Raw genomic sequence first — 13,138 nt, forward strand, 5'->3', positions numbered from 1 at the left:
GACTCCACTGAAATGCCACCACCCCTGAAGTTTCTTCTGACCACATAGGCACCCGCTGGGACACAGACGCCCACTGCCCGCCATGGTCCAGTCTGGCCAGCCGGTGAGACCCCAGAGCCAATGTGAGAAGGTGCTTGGTAACTATGAACTAAAGGGACAGCTGGACCCCCTGCTGCTCTCATCTGTAGGTTAAAGCCATTTCCAGCATCCTTATCAGCAGTAACTCCCTAAGGCACCCCCAATCCTGAACACAGAACCGGGGGGCTCACCCAGCAGGAAATCTGACGGAGCGACAATTAGGTTCCCTGTCCCCACCCATGCCTCCCCTAGCAGGGAACACTGAAGATTCAGACAGTGCACCACCGAGTCCTGAAATGAGGTCCCCCACATTCCTTGCCTCTGGGGAGTTAGGACCTTCCTGTTCAAAGTCCGCTGTGGCATGAAAGCCTGACAGCCACAGCTCTGGGATACAGCAGGGAGGGCTCGGTGCTCCCAACGTCCATCCGCACTGCGGGGGAGAGAGACCCTGGGGTGGGGGTGGGGGGCAGGTCCCCCAGGGCCTGGACAGAAGGGAGGCCAGGAGGCTGATGTCATATGGGGACAGGTGCCTGTGAGCAGCGGCAGTGGGCTCAAAAAAAGCAGAGTCTCCTGTCATCTGCTTACGACGACAGGCTGACCCCAGAGGTCACTAAACATAACCAGGCCAGCTGAATTTTGTTACAGAGAGGGATCTACTCTGCCCTGTTCTTTCCGTGAAATAAAATTGAGCGCATACTGAAACGTAATTTCTCCGTACGTCGCTGCCCACTGCCGCAGACCCACCCGTCTGGTGCAGGACTTCAAGACAAGGGACAACCGTCCCACCGCCACCCGCGGTCGAGACTGTTGCTGAGCTCACCGCGGAGGCCGGGGTGCAGCAGGCGCCGCGCCCGGCTCTCCCGCGCCCTCTAGGGCCCCCGCGCCGCACCCGGGCCTGCTCCCCCGCCGCAGCCAGAGAAGGACCCAGGTGTTCCCGCGGAGCTTCCGGGCCTCCACTCGGCATGACGACGCGGCGAACGTGCCACGGCGCGGCTCCCCTACGACGCTGTCCTAAACACAAAGGCCGACCTCAGGGACCTTTGCACAACCGGCTCCAGTCTCAGAATCGAGGTCTCAGCGGATGGCGAAGGAGAACGTGCAACCCCTCTGGGCATTTTCTGCTTCCCCTGATTTTCCAGAGCAATCGGAGGCCAAAGCAGCTGACACGCAGCTACAAGGAGGGATGCACGGGAGGGGGCAGCCAGGAGGTCGTACACAGTGTAGGGTAAAGGGGGCGGGTCTCCAGAGCCTGCGTGTCGGACCTAGGGGACAGGCGAGCACGCCTCTGCGGAGCCGGGGACGCAGGCCGCTGGGTGTCTCTCACCTTCCTTCCTTGGAGAGCCTGAAGTATGACTCGTTTCTCTGCTGTCTGTGTATCTGCTGTGAGCAAACCGGCCTTCCCGTTCTAAGGGAGGGCACGCACGCACTCCTACCTCTGCACGCGCCTACACGCAGCGAGGGCGGACGAGGGTGCACGCTAGCTTCACCCACAGCTGTGCAGGCAGGGCAAGGGCCCGGGGGCAGGGGGGAGCGTAAGGGGGTCCCGGGGTGCGGTTTCTACTGCAAATTGTTCAGTGCTCCTCCAAGACACCTGTCCACTTCCTAGGACAAGACTCTCTTTCCAGCAGCGTCCGGGAAAGTACCCTCGCGCGGGGGTCTCTCCGGCTCGCAAAGCTGAGCCACAGGCTCCCGGCCCTAGAGCCTTGCGCAGGGCAGGGCGCGATTCAATCCTGGACCGCCGGCGCCCTCTGTTGGTCACCTCTGGGAGGGGCGCGCGGACACCTTTACAAACCCCGCGCGGGAGCGCGACCTCAGGGCTCACCGCCGCGCATAGACAGGCGAGAATCCCAAACTATCCCCACGTCGACGCACAGGAGAGCACCCAGTACAGGGATGCACGGTGGCCTGGGGAAATGACAGTAAAAATGATCTGTTGCACGGACCATTTGGTTATTAAGGACACCTCGGCCGAGCTCGCTTTACTGCGTTTACCATCGTTTCGTTGGGGCGTCAACTCCGCCTGAAAACACAATCCGGGAGCATGACTGGGACAAGAACCGTGGTGATGTGAGCGCTCCGACAGGCCTGCTAAGGACCCACTCGGGCCGGCCCCCTCTGCCGGCGGGGGACTTTGGGTGACACGCCCAGGCGGTCTTCACGGCTGTGCGAAGCGAACCTGAAAGGCCCGGAGACCACGTGCGCACCTCCAGTTGCGCCTTTGGACGTCCCTGGAGGAGGTGGGGGAGTGGGCGCGGACGGCCCCGCGGGGGCAGAGGAAACCAGACACCTCGATGCGAATCAGGTATTCCCACTCAAAAACGTCCCACGACCTCGCGGACCCGAGGACTCCCATTCTGGAAAGCTTCGCAAAGTACACTCGGCGAGGAGCGGAGCACGCCCGTCTCCCCGACACCAGCCCTCCGCGGGGCGACCTCACCCCGGCCCGCAGGGAGAAGGGCGGCGGCGGCGGCGGCGGACTGGCGAGGGGCGCCAGGAACGCCGGGGTGGCCGGAGGCGCCGGGAACGGCGGGGTGGCGGGGCCGCCGAGTTCCCAGGGACTGCGGGGTGGCGAAGGGGACGGAGGCGCGCGTCGAGCAGGTGCCTGGGCGCCCGCGCGTGCTGCGCGCCCCCGCCCCCAGCCCGGCGGCCCCGGGTGCGGCGGGAGCATCGAGCCTCGTGCGCGCCGGCCCGCCCCCTCCCCCCCCACCCCGCGCGCCGTTCCGGGGCGTGTCCTCGGCCACCCGGCTTCTATATAGCGGCCAGCGCGCTCGGGCCGCCCAGATGCGAGAACGGCGGCGCCGCGCACACCCCTGCTCGCTGCCTTCCGCCGTCCCGCAGCCTCGCGCCGCGCGCCTCCTGCCGACCCCCGCGCGCCCCGGCCGGACGAACAGCGGGCCCCCGCGGTGGGCGCCATGCAGCGGGCGCGCCCCGCGCTCTGGGCCGCGGCGCTGACCGCGCTGGCGCTACTCCGCGGGCCGCCGGCCGCACGGGCCGGCGCGGGTTCGGCGGGCGCGGGCCCCGTGGTGCGTTGCGAGCCGTGCGACGCGCGCGCTCTGGCGCAGTGCGCGCCGCCGCCCGCCGCGTCCGCGTGCTCCGAGCTGGTGAGGGAGCCGGGTTGCGGTTGCTGCCTGACGTGCGCGCTGCACGAGGGCCAGCCGTGCGGCGTCTACACCGAGCGCTGCGGCGCCGGCCTCCGCTGCCAGCCGCAGCCCGGTGAGCAGCGCCCGTTGCAGGCGCTGCTGGACGGCCGCGGGCTCTGCGCCAACGCCAGCGCCGCCGGCCGCCTGCGCGCCTACCTGCTGCCAGCGCCGTCCGCGCCAGGTGAGCCGGCCGGCCTCGGGCGGGGGCTGGGGCGGCGCCGCTGCGGGGACCACTCTCGCCCCGGAAACCGGGGCGCGGAAACCGGGGCCCCGAAAGCGAGGGCGCTCGCCCGCGGCACGGCGTGCAGCCGGCCCACTGCGGAGTGTTGGCTAATTACGAAGCGCTTTCGGCAAAACTGGGTCCAGGGTTTTCCGGGCAGGGAGCGAGGACACGAGGTTGTCACGACCGATGCCATACCGGGGAGCCTCCCCCCCCCCCGCTCTTGGCGCGGGCATAGCGCGGGAACGTGGGCACGGAGCGTGCGGCCCACCTCGGGAACGCGGCTTCCGTGTCCCGCAGACTGGGAGCGAGCGCGTCTACGCAGAGGATGCGGAGGGAAATGGGGAAGCTGGGAGGCGGTGCGGCCGGATTCGGACTGGAGAAGGTGGGCAGGCACGTTGTAGGAGATGGTTGCGGTTTAAAAATGCCAACACTTGCACAGACCTAGTTTGCGAAGCAGTGACACGCCTCGGGGTGCGCCAGAAACAGTAGGGTGGGAATCGGGTATTGGCATCTTTTGCTTTGGGCAACCTGACTTTCGGAAGGAAGTGACTCCCCTAAGGTCCCCCCAGAGGCAGGGAGGAACGTGGGGGCTGAACTCGGTGTGCCAAGTCCTGCATCGTCCCCCTGGCGCATCCCGTCCGCCCCGGTGCTTGGATTTCCCCAGACAAACGCCAGGTGCCAGGGCTTCAGGGAGCGCGGACTCAAAGATTTCGGGGATGGTGAAGGGGGGTTGCGTAAACCTCAGGACTGTTTGCCACTTAATCCGAGGTGGAAGGGATGAGGTCCCGTTCCTGGGAGCCTCCAAAGGACAGAGGCTCACGTTTGGCAGAGTTACGCCACTGGCTGAGCCACTGTCAGTCGCGTGGCTCCCTGAAGGACATCACGCCGATCCCTGAGAAAGCAGCGTAAATGGAGACCGCAGCTGTTGCTGCAGATTTCCAGCAGGCTTGGCCAGCCTCCCTGGGTTCTGGGAGTCCGGCTCCTGCAGAGCTGGAGGCCGCGAGAATTCTGCCCTGGCCTCCAAGGCACCAGGCTGGACAGAGTTAGTGGCAGGCCCCCACCCTGGCCTGGCAGGAGGGAAGTCCCTTTGTCATTTTTGGGTTCTGCACATTTCCTCTCCCAGCTGAGGCTCTGTCTCTGCTAGGCAGGGCTGGCTCTGGATCCCAGAGAAACAGGCACCATCCCAGGATTGGTGGGAAGGCAAAATTCCTGTTGTTTAAAACATGCACTGTTTTATCACAGTGGATTTTAAGTTGCTAGGTGCGTTTGTCCCTGAGCAGTTACGTCGTTTGCCCTGTGCACTTTGTTTCTAGCGTGTTTTCTGGGTATTGGAAAAGTGATATTAGAAGTTCTTGGGGGCGCTGCTCGTGTCAGTGAGCACGGGAATGGTGCTTTTTAGCTTAATAGCTACACAGTGTGGGTTGATGTGTTTTATTGTAATGTGATTAGACGACCTAAGGTTTTACAAGACGTAAAATCCGTGGGTGTGGGGAGGTACATTTAAATGGCGGTCAGAAGTTAAGATTATCTGTTGCTTAAATGCAGAGGTTTTGTGTTTCTGCTGAAGTCAGCAGGCATTAGAAAGAAAACCTGGGCGGTTTAAGAAATTACTCAGTTCTTGGAAAAGAAATGCAAATATGTTTATTTACATACTTTTAGCATCTCCTTTGTCCCCAGTACTTCCCTGAAAAGGGAGGAAAAAACCCTAAGGTTAAAGGACATTGAAACCAAATTCTACCAATTAAAAACCGACGGTATCTGGCGCTGGGCTAATCCGTGCTGGTGCAGATGCCAGACGCCTTGGGAGCTTGGCCGCCCCTCCGCCTCCAGGGACTGTCTGTTCCCAGGTGAGGAAGTGGAGTCCCAGGGAGGAGAGGGTGTTTGCCCAGCCCCTGGTGAGCGCACTTCGCTGGGCGCATCCTGGTAAGAGCCTGTCCTCCAGCCAGCCTCGGGAGCATTCTCCAGGAGATACTGCACCCATCCCCTAGAGCCAGAGGTCTCGGCCGGCTTCCCTGGGGCTGCCACCATTCATGAGGGGCGGGGCCCGAGGAGGGCACTCAGCACCCCCACGTGTGCCAGTTTCATGAGCCAAGCCCCTCCCAAGAGGGAGGCAGGCTGCCTGTGGAATGAAGCGATCGTGTGACCCACTGCAGCCCTTCCCCATAGCCAGTCAGCCCCACCTGTAGTCCTGCACATGAAACCCCCGTGATGCGGGGACATTTGAACACCAGTGTCAGGGCCTCGGTTCTCTTTATTTTAGCACGTTGGTCTCAGAGCAGTTTCTGGTGGTGGCGGGGGAGGGCCTCTCAAGGACTGAGTGCTCGGGCACGCACAGAGTCTGTGCAGCTCTGGGGCATTCCAGCCCGTGAGTGGACAGGGAGTTAGAGATATGACATCTAGACCCATCATACGCCACCCTACACGCCCAGAGCCAGGGGACCTGCAGCCAGGCGTGGAGAGGAGTGAGGTTTCTGGGCCAGTCTGCCTGATGGCACAGGACAGCGCGGATATCAGAATCCCTGCGGGGCTTGTGGACCCCTCCCCCAGGTGGCTGTCCCCACCTGGCGCTTCTGACTCAGCAGGTAGGGCAGAGGTGTGCTGGTCCCCAGTGCCAGGAGGCTGCACTTGGGGTGGCCTGCAGGGCATAAATCCTGGGCACCATCGCGCCTCAGGCGTGCCCCCTGCCGGCGGAGGGCGCCAGGCGCTGTGAGAACCCTTCCCGGCCCATCCCCACCACCACCTCAACTCTGAAAGGACACATCAGATTTCATTCTAGAAAGCGGGCTTCCTGGGGCAGAGTGGCAGCCGTGCTCTGCTGGTACCGTGGGACAGTACTTTATGCCGGTGTTTTTTAGGTTATTTGGAATTGCTGGATGACATTTCCATCCAGCGGGGGCTTGGTCGCCAGGGGTTAAGATTTTGAAAAGATTGTTGGTAACCGCGGATGGCCATCACACCCTTGTGTCCCTTGCACTTTCCAAGGAAACAGCAGTGAGTCGGAGGAAGACCACAGTGCAGGGAGCGTGCAGGGCCAGGCTGTCCCCAGCACGCACCGGGTGCCCGACGCCAGGCTCCAGCCCCTGCACACCAAGATAGACGTCATCAAGAAAGGGCACGCCAAGGACAGCCAGCGCTACAAGGTGGACTACGAGTCCCAGAGCACCGACACCCAGAACTTCTCCTCTGAGTCCAAGCGGGAGACGGAATACGTGAGCCTCCTCCTTTCGGGGGCAGTGGGCTGAGTGTGGAGGGACCCTTCCCACTACGGGGTCTCATGGGGCTCCAGGTGGAAGGACGTGGGCAGGGGCGCCCTGAGACCGGCAGTGTTCTGTTCGCCTGGTCTCTCGGTGCCCTGGCCTGTGGCGACTCTCTCCCGGGTCCTAGGCCTTGCTCTGGGGACCTCACGGGAGACGGGGAGCCATGGTTGGTATCATGGTGGGGATGGCCCAGCAGGTCCCTCCACGGATGCATGGGACGCTCTGAGGCCGCGCGCTCCCGAGTAACCGTGGCTCCCCCGCACCGCAGGGGCCGTGCCGCCGGGAGGTGGAAGACACGCTAAACCGACTCAAGTTCTTGGACATGCTTAGCCCCAGGGGCATCCACATCCCCAACTGTGACCGGAAGGGTTTCTACAAGAAGAAGCAGGTAAGTGGCAACCTCACAAGGTTCCCTCCCCCGCTCCCGCCGCCCACACCTCCCCTGACCCGCAGAGCCACCGAGCACCACCCCCAGAGGTCCCTGGTCTAACTAAAGGGCCAGAAAGCTTCCCCGAGATCCCCTCTTGGTCCCCCCTCGCCCATCCTTCCTGGGAGTCGTAATATGACTGGGGGGTCATTACTTTAGGGCAGGGTAAGCACGTCTCTAAACACGAACCACCCTGTGACGGCAGCACCCACAGTTCTTGCCACAGTAGTTGCAGAATGGGTGAGGCCACGGGCCTCCTGGTGTCTGTCAAACCTCTCGGCCATCAGCCATTAGACAGCAGCGTGCCGGCGCTTCCCCATAGGTCCCTTGCTCGGCAGAGGCACACTAAGAGCCCATCTGTGCGGCTCTGCAGGCGCCCTGAGACAGGTGCACCGGACAGGGGGACCCCCTCACCCCCTCGGGCTGCTGGTATGCCTGCAGGGCGATGGGGGCCAATGTCCACCTGAGACCTGAGGGGCGCAGAACCGCCCCTCCCTGCTTCTCCAGAGCACCCCCCTCCCCCACACGCATGGCCTCCCTGGGGGCCTGCTGCACTCTTGGCCCTGGGCACCCGGCCCTTGGCCCGGGTTCACTTTGTGCTCCCCCGCAGTGCCGCCCTTCCAAGGGCAGGAAGCGAGGCTTCTGCTGGTGTGTGGACAAGTACGGGCAGCCACTTCCCGGCTTCGACGCCCGGGGGAAAGGCGACATTCACTGCTACAGCATGGACAGCAAGTAGACGCTGCTCACCACGTGCACCGGGGGGCTGGGCCCCGGGGCCGCAGCGGCGTGTCTGGGGAAGCGGGAACAGACCCCGCAGGAGGGTGCAGGGGGCCCCCGACCCACCTGTGGCAAGCAGCCCTGGGGAAACAGGGCCTGGGGTCAGGTTGTCTCAGAGGCACTTGGAGTCCCTTGGAAGACCTTGGACTTGGACCTGTGCACGGTCACACCCATGCACACAGGGAAGTCCGACAGCCAGCCTTCCCGGCACGGCTGCCACTGACTTGTCCTCACAGGCAGACTGTTGGAAACCACGAGGACTTGTGAAAGGAACGTGCTTCCCACTCACAAGTGTGGCTGGTTTTTCTCTGTAAAACGTAACAGATATTTTGATAGTCTGTGATTGATACCATTGTAATAAAGTTTATTTTCACTTAACACAAAAATGAGATTTTAAATGAGATTTATGACGTTGAAGAGTTGCTTTGGTGTTTGGTACTGCTTTGTCCAGAAACGGGAGAGCCATTGGGGAAAACAGAATAAAGGTGTTTCGTCTGGAGACAAATCTAAGTAAACAGAAGAAATTTTTTTTAAAGATTTTATCTGTTTATTTGACAGAGGGAGGGACCACAAGCAGGGTGCGCGGGAGAGGGAGAAGCAGGCTCCCTGCTGAGCAGGGTGCGATCCCAGGACCCTGGGATCATGACCTGAGCCGAAGGCAGACGCTTAACCCACTGAGCCACCCAGGCGCCCCAAAATTTTCATTTTTAGCTACAATATTTATTTCCCCACAAGCTGGAAAGAAAGAATTCAAGGTTCTGGGTGGCACTTGGGGACGTGGCCTCTGCCTACGTCTCACCTCTGGCAGGTGCTCCTTGGTGACAGTGTAAGGCCAGCCCCCATACCCCGCAGCCAGAGTCTCAAGCCGAGGGTCCCCCAGGGTCCCCGGGCAGTTAAGCCTTTCAAGGTGGAGGAGTTATTTCAATATATTCCTTTTTCTGTTTGTTCACCATAACGTGGAGCTCAGAAACGCCTTACTTTGCACAAAAGACTACAAGGGCAGGCTCACCATCGGGCCACAGCCTCGGTTTATATTTTCCGTGGCAAACTGATTGCTCTCAACCAGAGTTTAGAGACAGATGTCTGCAGCGCCTACGGTTCTTCTAGGGGGTGCACTGGAGCATCTGACCCTTGGGTTTTTCTTTTTCCTCCAAACATTTTCCAGCACTGCGGCCGGCCGGCCCGTGGCCCTGAGCGCGCCCGCGTGTGCTCCCACACAGCCCACTTCAGACCCAGGGGCTGTTGGTTCTGTAGAGAGCACTGCTCGTCCCCAGCCGGTAAACGAGCACAGGCCTGGGGACAACGGAGAGCCCCGCACCCTGGTGTCTGGACATCCCCATGCACCTGGCCCTGGGGCTTACTTCCGGAGGCGGGGGGCGGGGAACAGCAGGACTCCGCCTCCTGGGGGGCGGGAAACAGCAGGACTCCGCCCATCTCAGAGGCCGTGTGGAGTTAGAGCAGGGTTTTCCGATGACCGCAGACAGAAGCATTTTTCCATTTCGCAATTCGAGAACGAGTTTTATTTTTTTGTCTCGCTCGTCACCTCCTCAGCACGATATAAAAGTAAAAATAGTTTCATCACCCAGCAAAGAGTGACAGCTTGTCAGGGACGCTGGAGGCAGCTAGAGAACCCGGGCCCGCCGCACTCGGACCACCCCCCCTTCTGTTTCCAAGTCACACGCACGCGCAGAGAACACATTCTCCGGACGTGTCACCCTCGTATCCGTCCTAGGCCGGATTCGCCAGGACGTGTGTCAGATAATCCTGGGCAAGATGCGAGCCGCGCCAGAGAAGAGAAGCAGGCCTTGACTGAGGTGCTCCGGCCAGGCCTGGCTGCTGTCCTTGAGGCCAGGCCTGGGTCCCACGGGTGAGCCGGAGACACCTCAGGGTGCGAGCAGGGCACGCAGCCTTCCTGGAAAACACGAAGGGGGTCTCGAGACTTTCTACCTACCTGTGACCTCGCCTTCATTGTTTTAATAGAGTTTTTTTGGGAAAAGGCATTTTTGAAAAGTTTGTCTTGCACTGTATTTATAAATAGTTCAGTTTTACCATAAGGAAATCCCCATCCCCGTGTTAGTGACTGACTCCGTGTTTTGCAGCGCTAGAGAAATAAACCAGGAGAGAGGAAGGTGTTCTGAGCACACAGGACCCTCCACACCTGCTGAAAACCTGCGGTTCTAGGAGGCCGACTATGGGCTCATTCCCATCTCGGGAGGGCATGGCAGCTGGACAAGTGCCGCCTGTGACCGTCTGGCCTTTGCTGCATTTAGGGGGTGTTCCCCAGGGACCTATCTTGTCACCACTCCACTTTCAGAGCCAAGAACTGCGGGCATGGAACACACGCCGGACGGCCTCTCCTGGGGCCCTCTCTTGCCGGCCTACGGCTTGGAGGGCAGTGGATAAGGCAGGAGGAGAGGGAGGCCCGGAGGTTGGGCGGCTCCTGCCTTGGCCTTGGCGTAATTGTGCAGGTGCCTTCAAGGATCAATGACCAGCCTCCTTGCACAAAATGGCCTGTTCGGAGCCGTAACTGACCCTTTAAAGAAGCATTTGAGATGGGTCTGCCCTGCAGAGTCATACCCTCTGGCATCAAGCTCCATAGGTCTTCATAGAACAAACGCGGAGGAACATGGGACAGGCCATGGTCCAAGGTCAGGAGGGGTCCATGCCTGCCAAGCGCTAACCCAGAGGAGGGAGGGAGCCAGCGAGCAGACGAGGCCCTCGAGGGCAGCAGGTGCCAGGCGACCATGGGATGGTTGGGGTGCACGAGTTTGACGGGTGTCCTGGCATCTGGGACCCGAGTGCCGCAGGCCCTTTAAAGCCTCCGCTGGTGAGAGCAGCACAGAAATGAGCATGCCAGGACGTGTGTGTCACGGGCCCTGGGAACCAGCTGCTCCCGCAGCTGTCCAGGGTCCCTGGGGTCCAACCAGCCAGACACACAAGGCAGCATGGCAGTTATGGTGCTGAGGAGGGCGTCATGGAAGGGGCTTCTCCGCCATGGCAAGCTGTCCAGAGAGGCCTGGCTCATACAGCCGGACCCTGGGACCCAGCACTCCTCCAGACATGCGCCTGACGGCGGCGCTCCAGGCCTGCACACAGCACCAGGACGTTTTAAACGGAAACACATTCCTTAGAAAGGACTGTGATGTCACCCACCCTGTTGTTGAGGTCAGCAATACGGAAAAATGCTCAATGTGGGTGAACATGAGAGCCGATGCGGTGGTACTGTGTACACACACCACGTGCCCCCACACACGCATGCACACACGGGTGCACACACAGGCACACTCATGCACACACATACACAGGCATGAACACACGCACTCACACAAGACACACTCACATGCACACACAGGCGCACAGAAGCAGTCATGCACACGTGCACACAGGCGTGCACACATGCACTCAACTAAAAGGAAACACAGCATAGTGCCCGCCCTGGTTGTGTAATCATAGACGCTGGCATCCTCACTGCACCTGCTCCTAGAGCCTCGGGTGGGGAATGCGTGCTCACTGCCGCCCTGGGCAATGAGCGTTCACAGGCCGCCCCAACTCTGAGCAGCACAACTGAATCGAAAGGGAAACAAAGAAGCAGATCCTTTCCGTTGGAAACAAAATCGTAACTGTCCCTGAGGTATCCTATTAGGAAGTAAGAGCTAGAAGCAGAAAGAGTAACAAAATGGCAAAGTTGGCATGAAGTTTCTGATGGTTGAAACCAAGAACACAGAGATGGGATAAACAGAAAGGGTAGAGCCAGGGGCTGAGTGAGCGAAGATGAAGCCGACAGCGGGCCACCTGTCGTACAAGGAGGCAGGGACCAGAAATTGCAAAATAAAGGGAACAGTGGAGAGAACTAGAGGCTGGAAGCAGGGAGGCTGAGTCCAGACCACAGACGTCCTGGCGGGTATTTACACAAATAAGAGAGAGATCTCATTGTAAGAAAAAAAACACAACACGAAAGACTGAAGGCTGATGGGTTCTACCAAATGTAGAAGGGGACACACTTCAGAAACACTGACGGAGGCGCCGGCGTGGGTCAGTTGGTGAAGCATCGGGCTCTTGATTTCCCCTCAGGTCATGATCTCAGGGTCGTGGGATCGAGCCCCACGTCAGGCCCCACGCTCAGCCCAGACTCTGCTTGAGATTCTCTCTCTGCTTCTCCCCCACCCTTGCTCTCTAAAATAAATAAATAAAATCTTTTAAAATAAAAGAATTAAAAACAATGGCAGATACATGATGGTGAATTTGTAAAATATCAAAACTTCGAGAGAGAAAGAGCAGGTCCCAGATGCGGAAACAAGCGTGGAGCGGACTCCACAGGATGTGACCATGACTCTGGACGCGGGAAGGACAAAGGAATGACAGCCGGGAGTTTTACAGTCAGTCACATTGCCTTTGAAGGCAAGGGCGTGAGAAATAGTTTCAGGTGCTGGGGACCCGGGGACATGCTGTCCCGGAGAAGCACACTGATGGGCATTTTGGAGGAAGACCCAGTGTGGGAGCCTACGAGTCCTGAGGTTGAAGGTAGAAGCTGGAAGGGGGCGAACGGAGTAACAAACCAAGATGCCGTGAACGGGTCCCACGGTCAGCAATCTGGAGTCAGTGATTGTCCAGCGGCACCAGCGCTGTCCCCCGCCCCTTCACCTCCCAGGACAGCGGGCACTGTCTGCAGAGGTTTCTGACTTCACCCCTGGAGGGTCCCCTGGTATGCAACAGGTGGACGCCAGGGGTGCTGCTAGGCTTCCCAAAACAGGACAACCCTTCCACGAGGAATTATCCCTCCTAAAATGTCGCTCGTGAGGAGATTTAGGAACTCATGGAAACCGATGTTAAGATTTGCCAGTTGAACAGACAGAGGCAGGTTCGTTTGCTGAAAGTCAAGATGTACTTGGTTACAACAGACAAGGCTAAATGTTAGAGGGTAGAAAAGTGATATCAGAAAAAACTAGCCAAAATAAAGGAGAGCAGCTCGTACCATCAGAACAAATAGATTTTAAGCCAGACAGTGGTTAACTGGAGGTAGGGAAAGTCACTACAAGATAACAAGAGGTAAGTCAACCAGGAGTAGCTAGCTGTTCCAAACACCTGTGCACCTAATAAGATATCTTTCAATGATCTTATTTGAAAATTAATACGATTACAGGAATTTTTGCCCTGTCTTCATTATTGATTGTTAAACAGACAAAAATAAAATAAAATAAAATAAAATAAAATAAAATAAAATAAAATAAAATAAAAT

At 59.3% G+C, this 13,138-nt stretch overlaps 1 protein-coding gene across 2 annotated transcripts; it reads left to right on the top strand.

Moving 5' to 3' along the window:
- Positions 1-2,881: 2,881 nt before the first annotated feature.
- LOC111157077 (insulin like growth factor binding protein 3) lies at positions 2,882-8,303 on the top strand. 2 transcript variants are annotated; one of them, XM_022518302.1, is made up of 5 exons: positions 2,882-3,411; positions 5,331-5,336; positions 6,424-6,650; positions 6,967-7,086; positions 7,736-8,303. In XM_022518302.1, exons 1-5 carry the CDS (start codon positions 2,991-2,993, stop codon positions 7,859-7,861), a joined length of 900 nt encoding a protein of 299 aa, XP_022374010.1. In that variant the 5' UTR covers positions 2,882-2,990; the 3' UTR covers positions 7,862-8,303. The 2 variants fall into 2 exon arrangements, with proteins under 2 accessions (XP_022374010.1, XP_022374009.1); XM_022518301.1 differs by lacking the exon at positions 5,331-5,336 and having other exon boundaries at positions 2,885-3,399.
- Positions 8,304-13,138: the final 4,835 nt, after the last annotated feature.

This window comes from Enhydra lutris, unplaced genomic scaffold (genome assembly GCF_002288905.1).
Source record: "Enhydra lutris kenyoni isolate GAN:26980312 unplaced genomic scaffold, ASM228890v2 scaffoldscaffold51, whole genome shotgun sequence".
In the NCBI taxonomy this organism is placed as follows: Eukaryota; Metazoa; Chordata; class Mammalia; order Carnivora; family Mustelidae; genus Enhydra; species Enhydra lutris.

Bases quoted from the DNA above. Each gene is read 5' to 3' on its own strand.
- LOC111157077 (XM_022518302.1), top strand. From the start codon at position 2,991: ATGCAGCGGGCGCGCCCCGCGCTCTGGGCCGCGGCGCTGACCGCGCTG. The intron at 6,651-6,966 runs GTGAGCCTCCTC...CCCGCACCGCAG, and splicing joins CCAAGCGGGAGACGGAATAC to GGGCCGTGCCGCCGGGAGGT. The intron at 7,087-7,735 runs GTAAGTGGCAAC...GCTCCCCCGCAG, and splicing joins GTTTCTACAAGAAGAAGCAG to TGCCGCCCTTCCAAGGGCAG.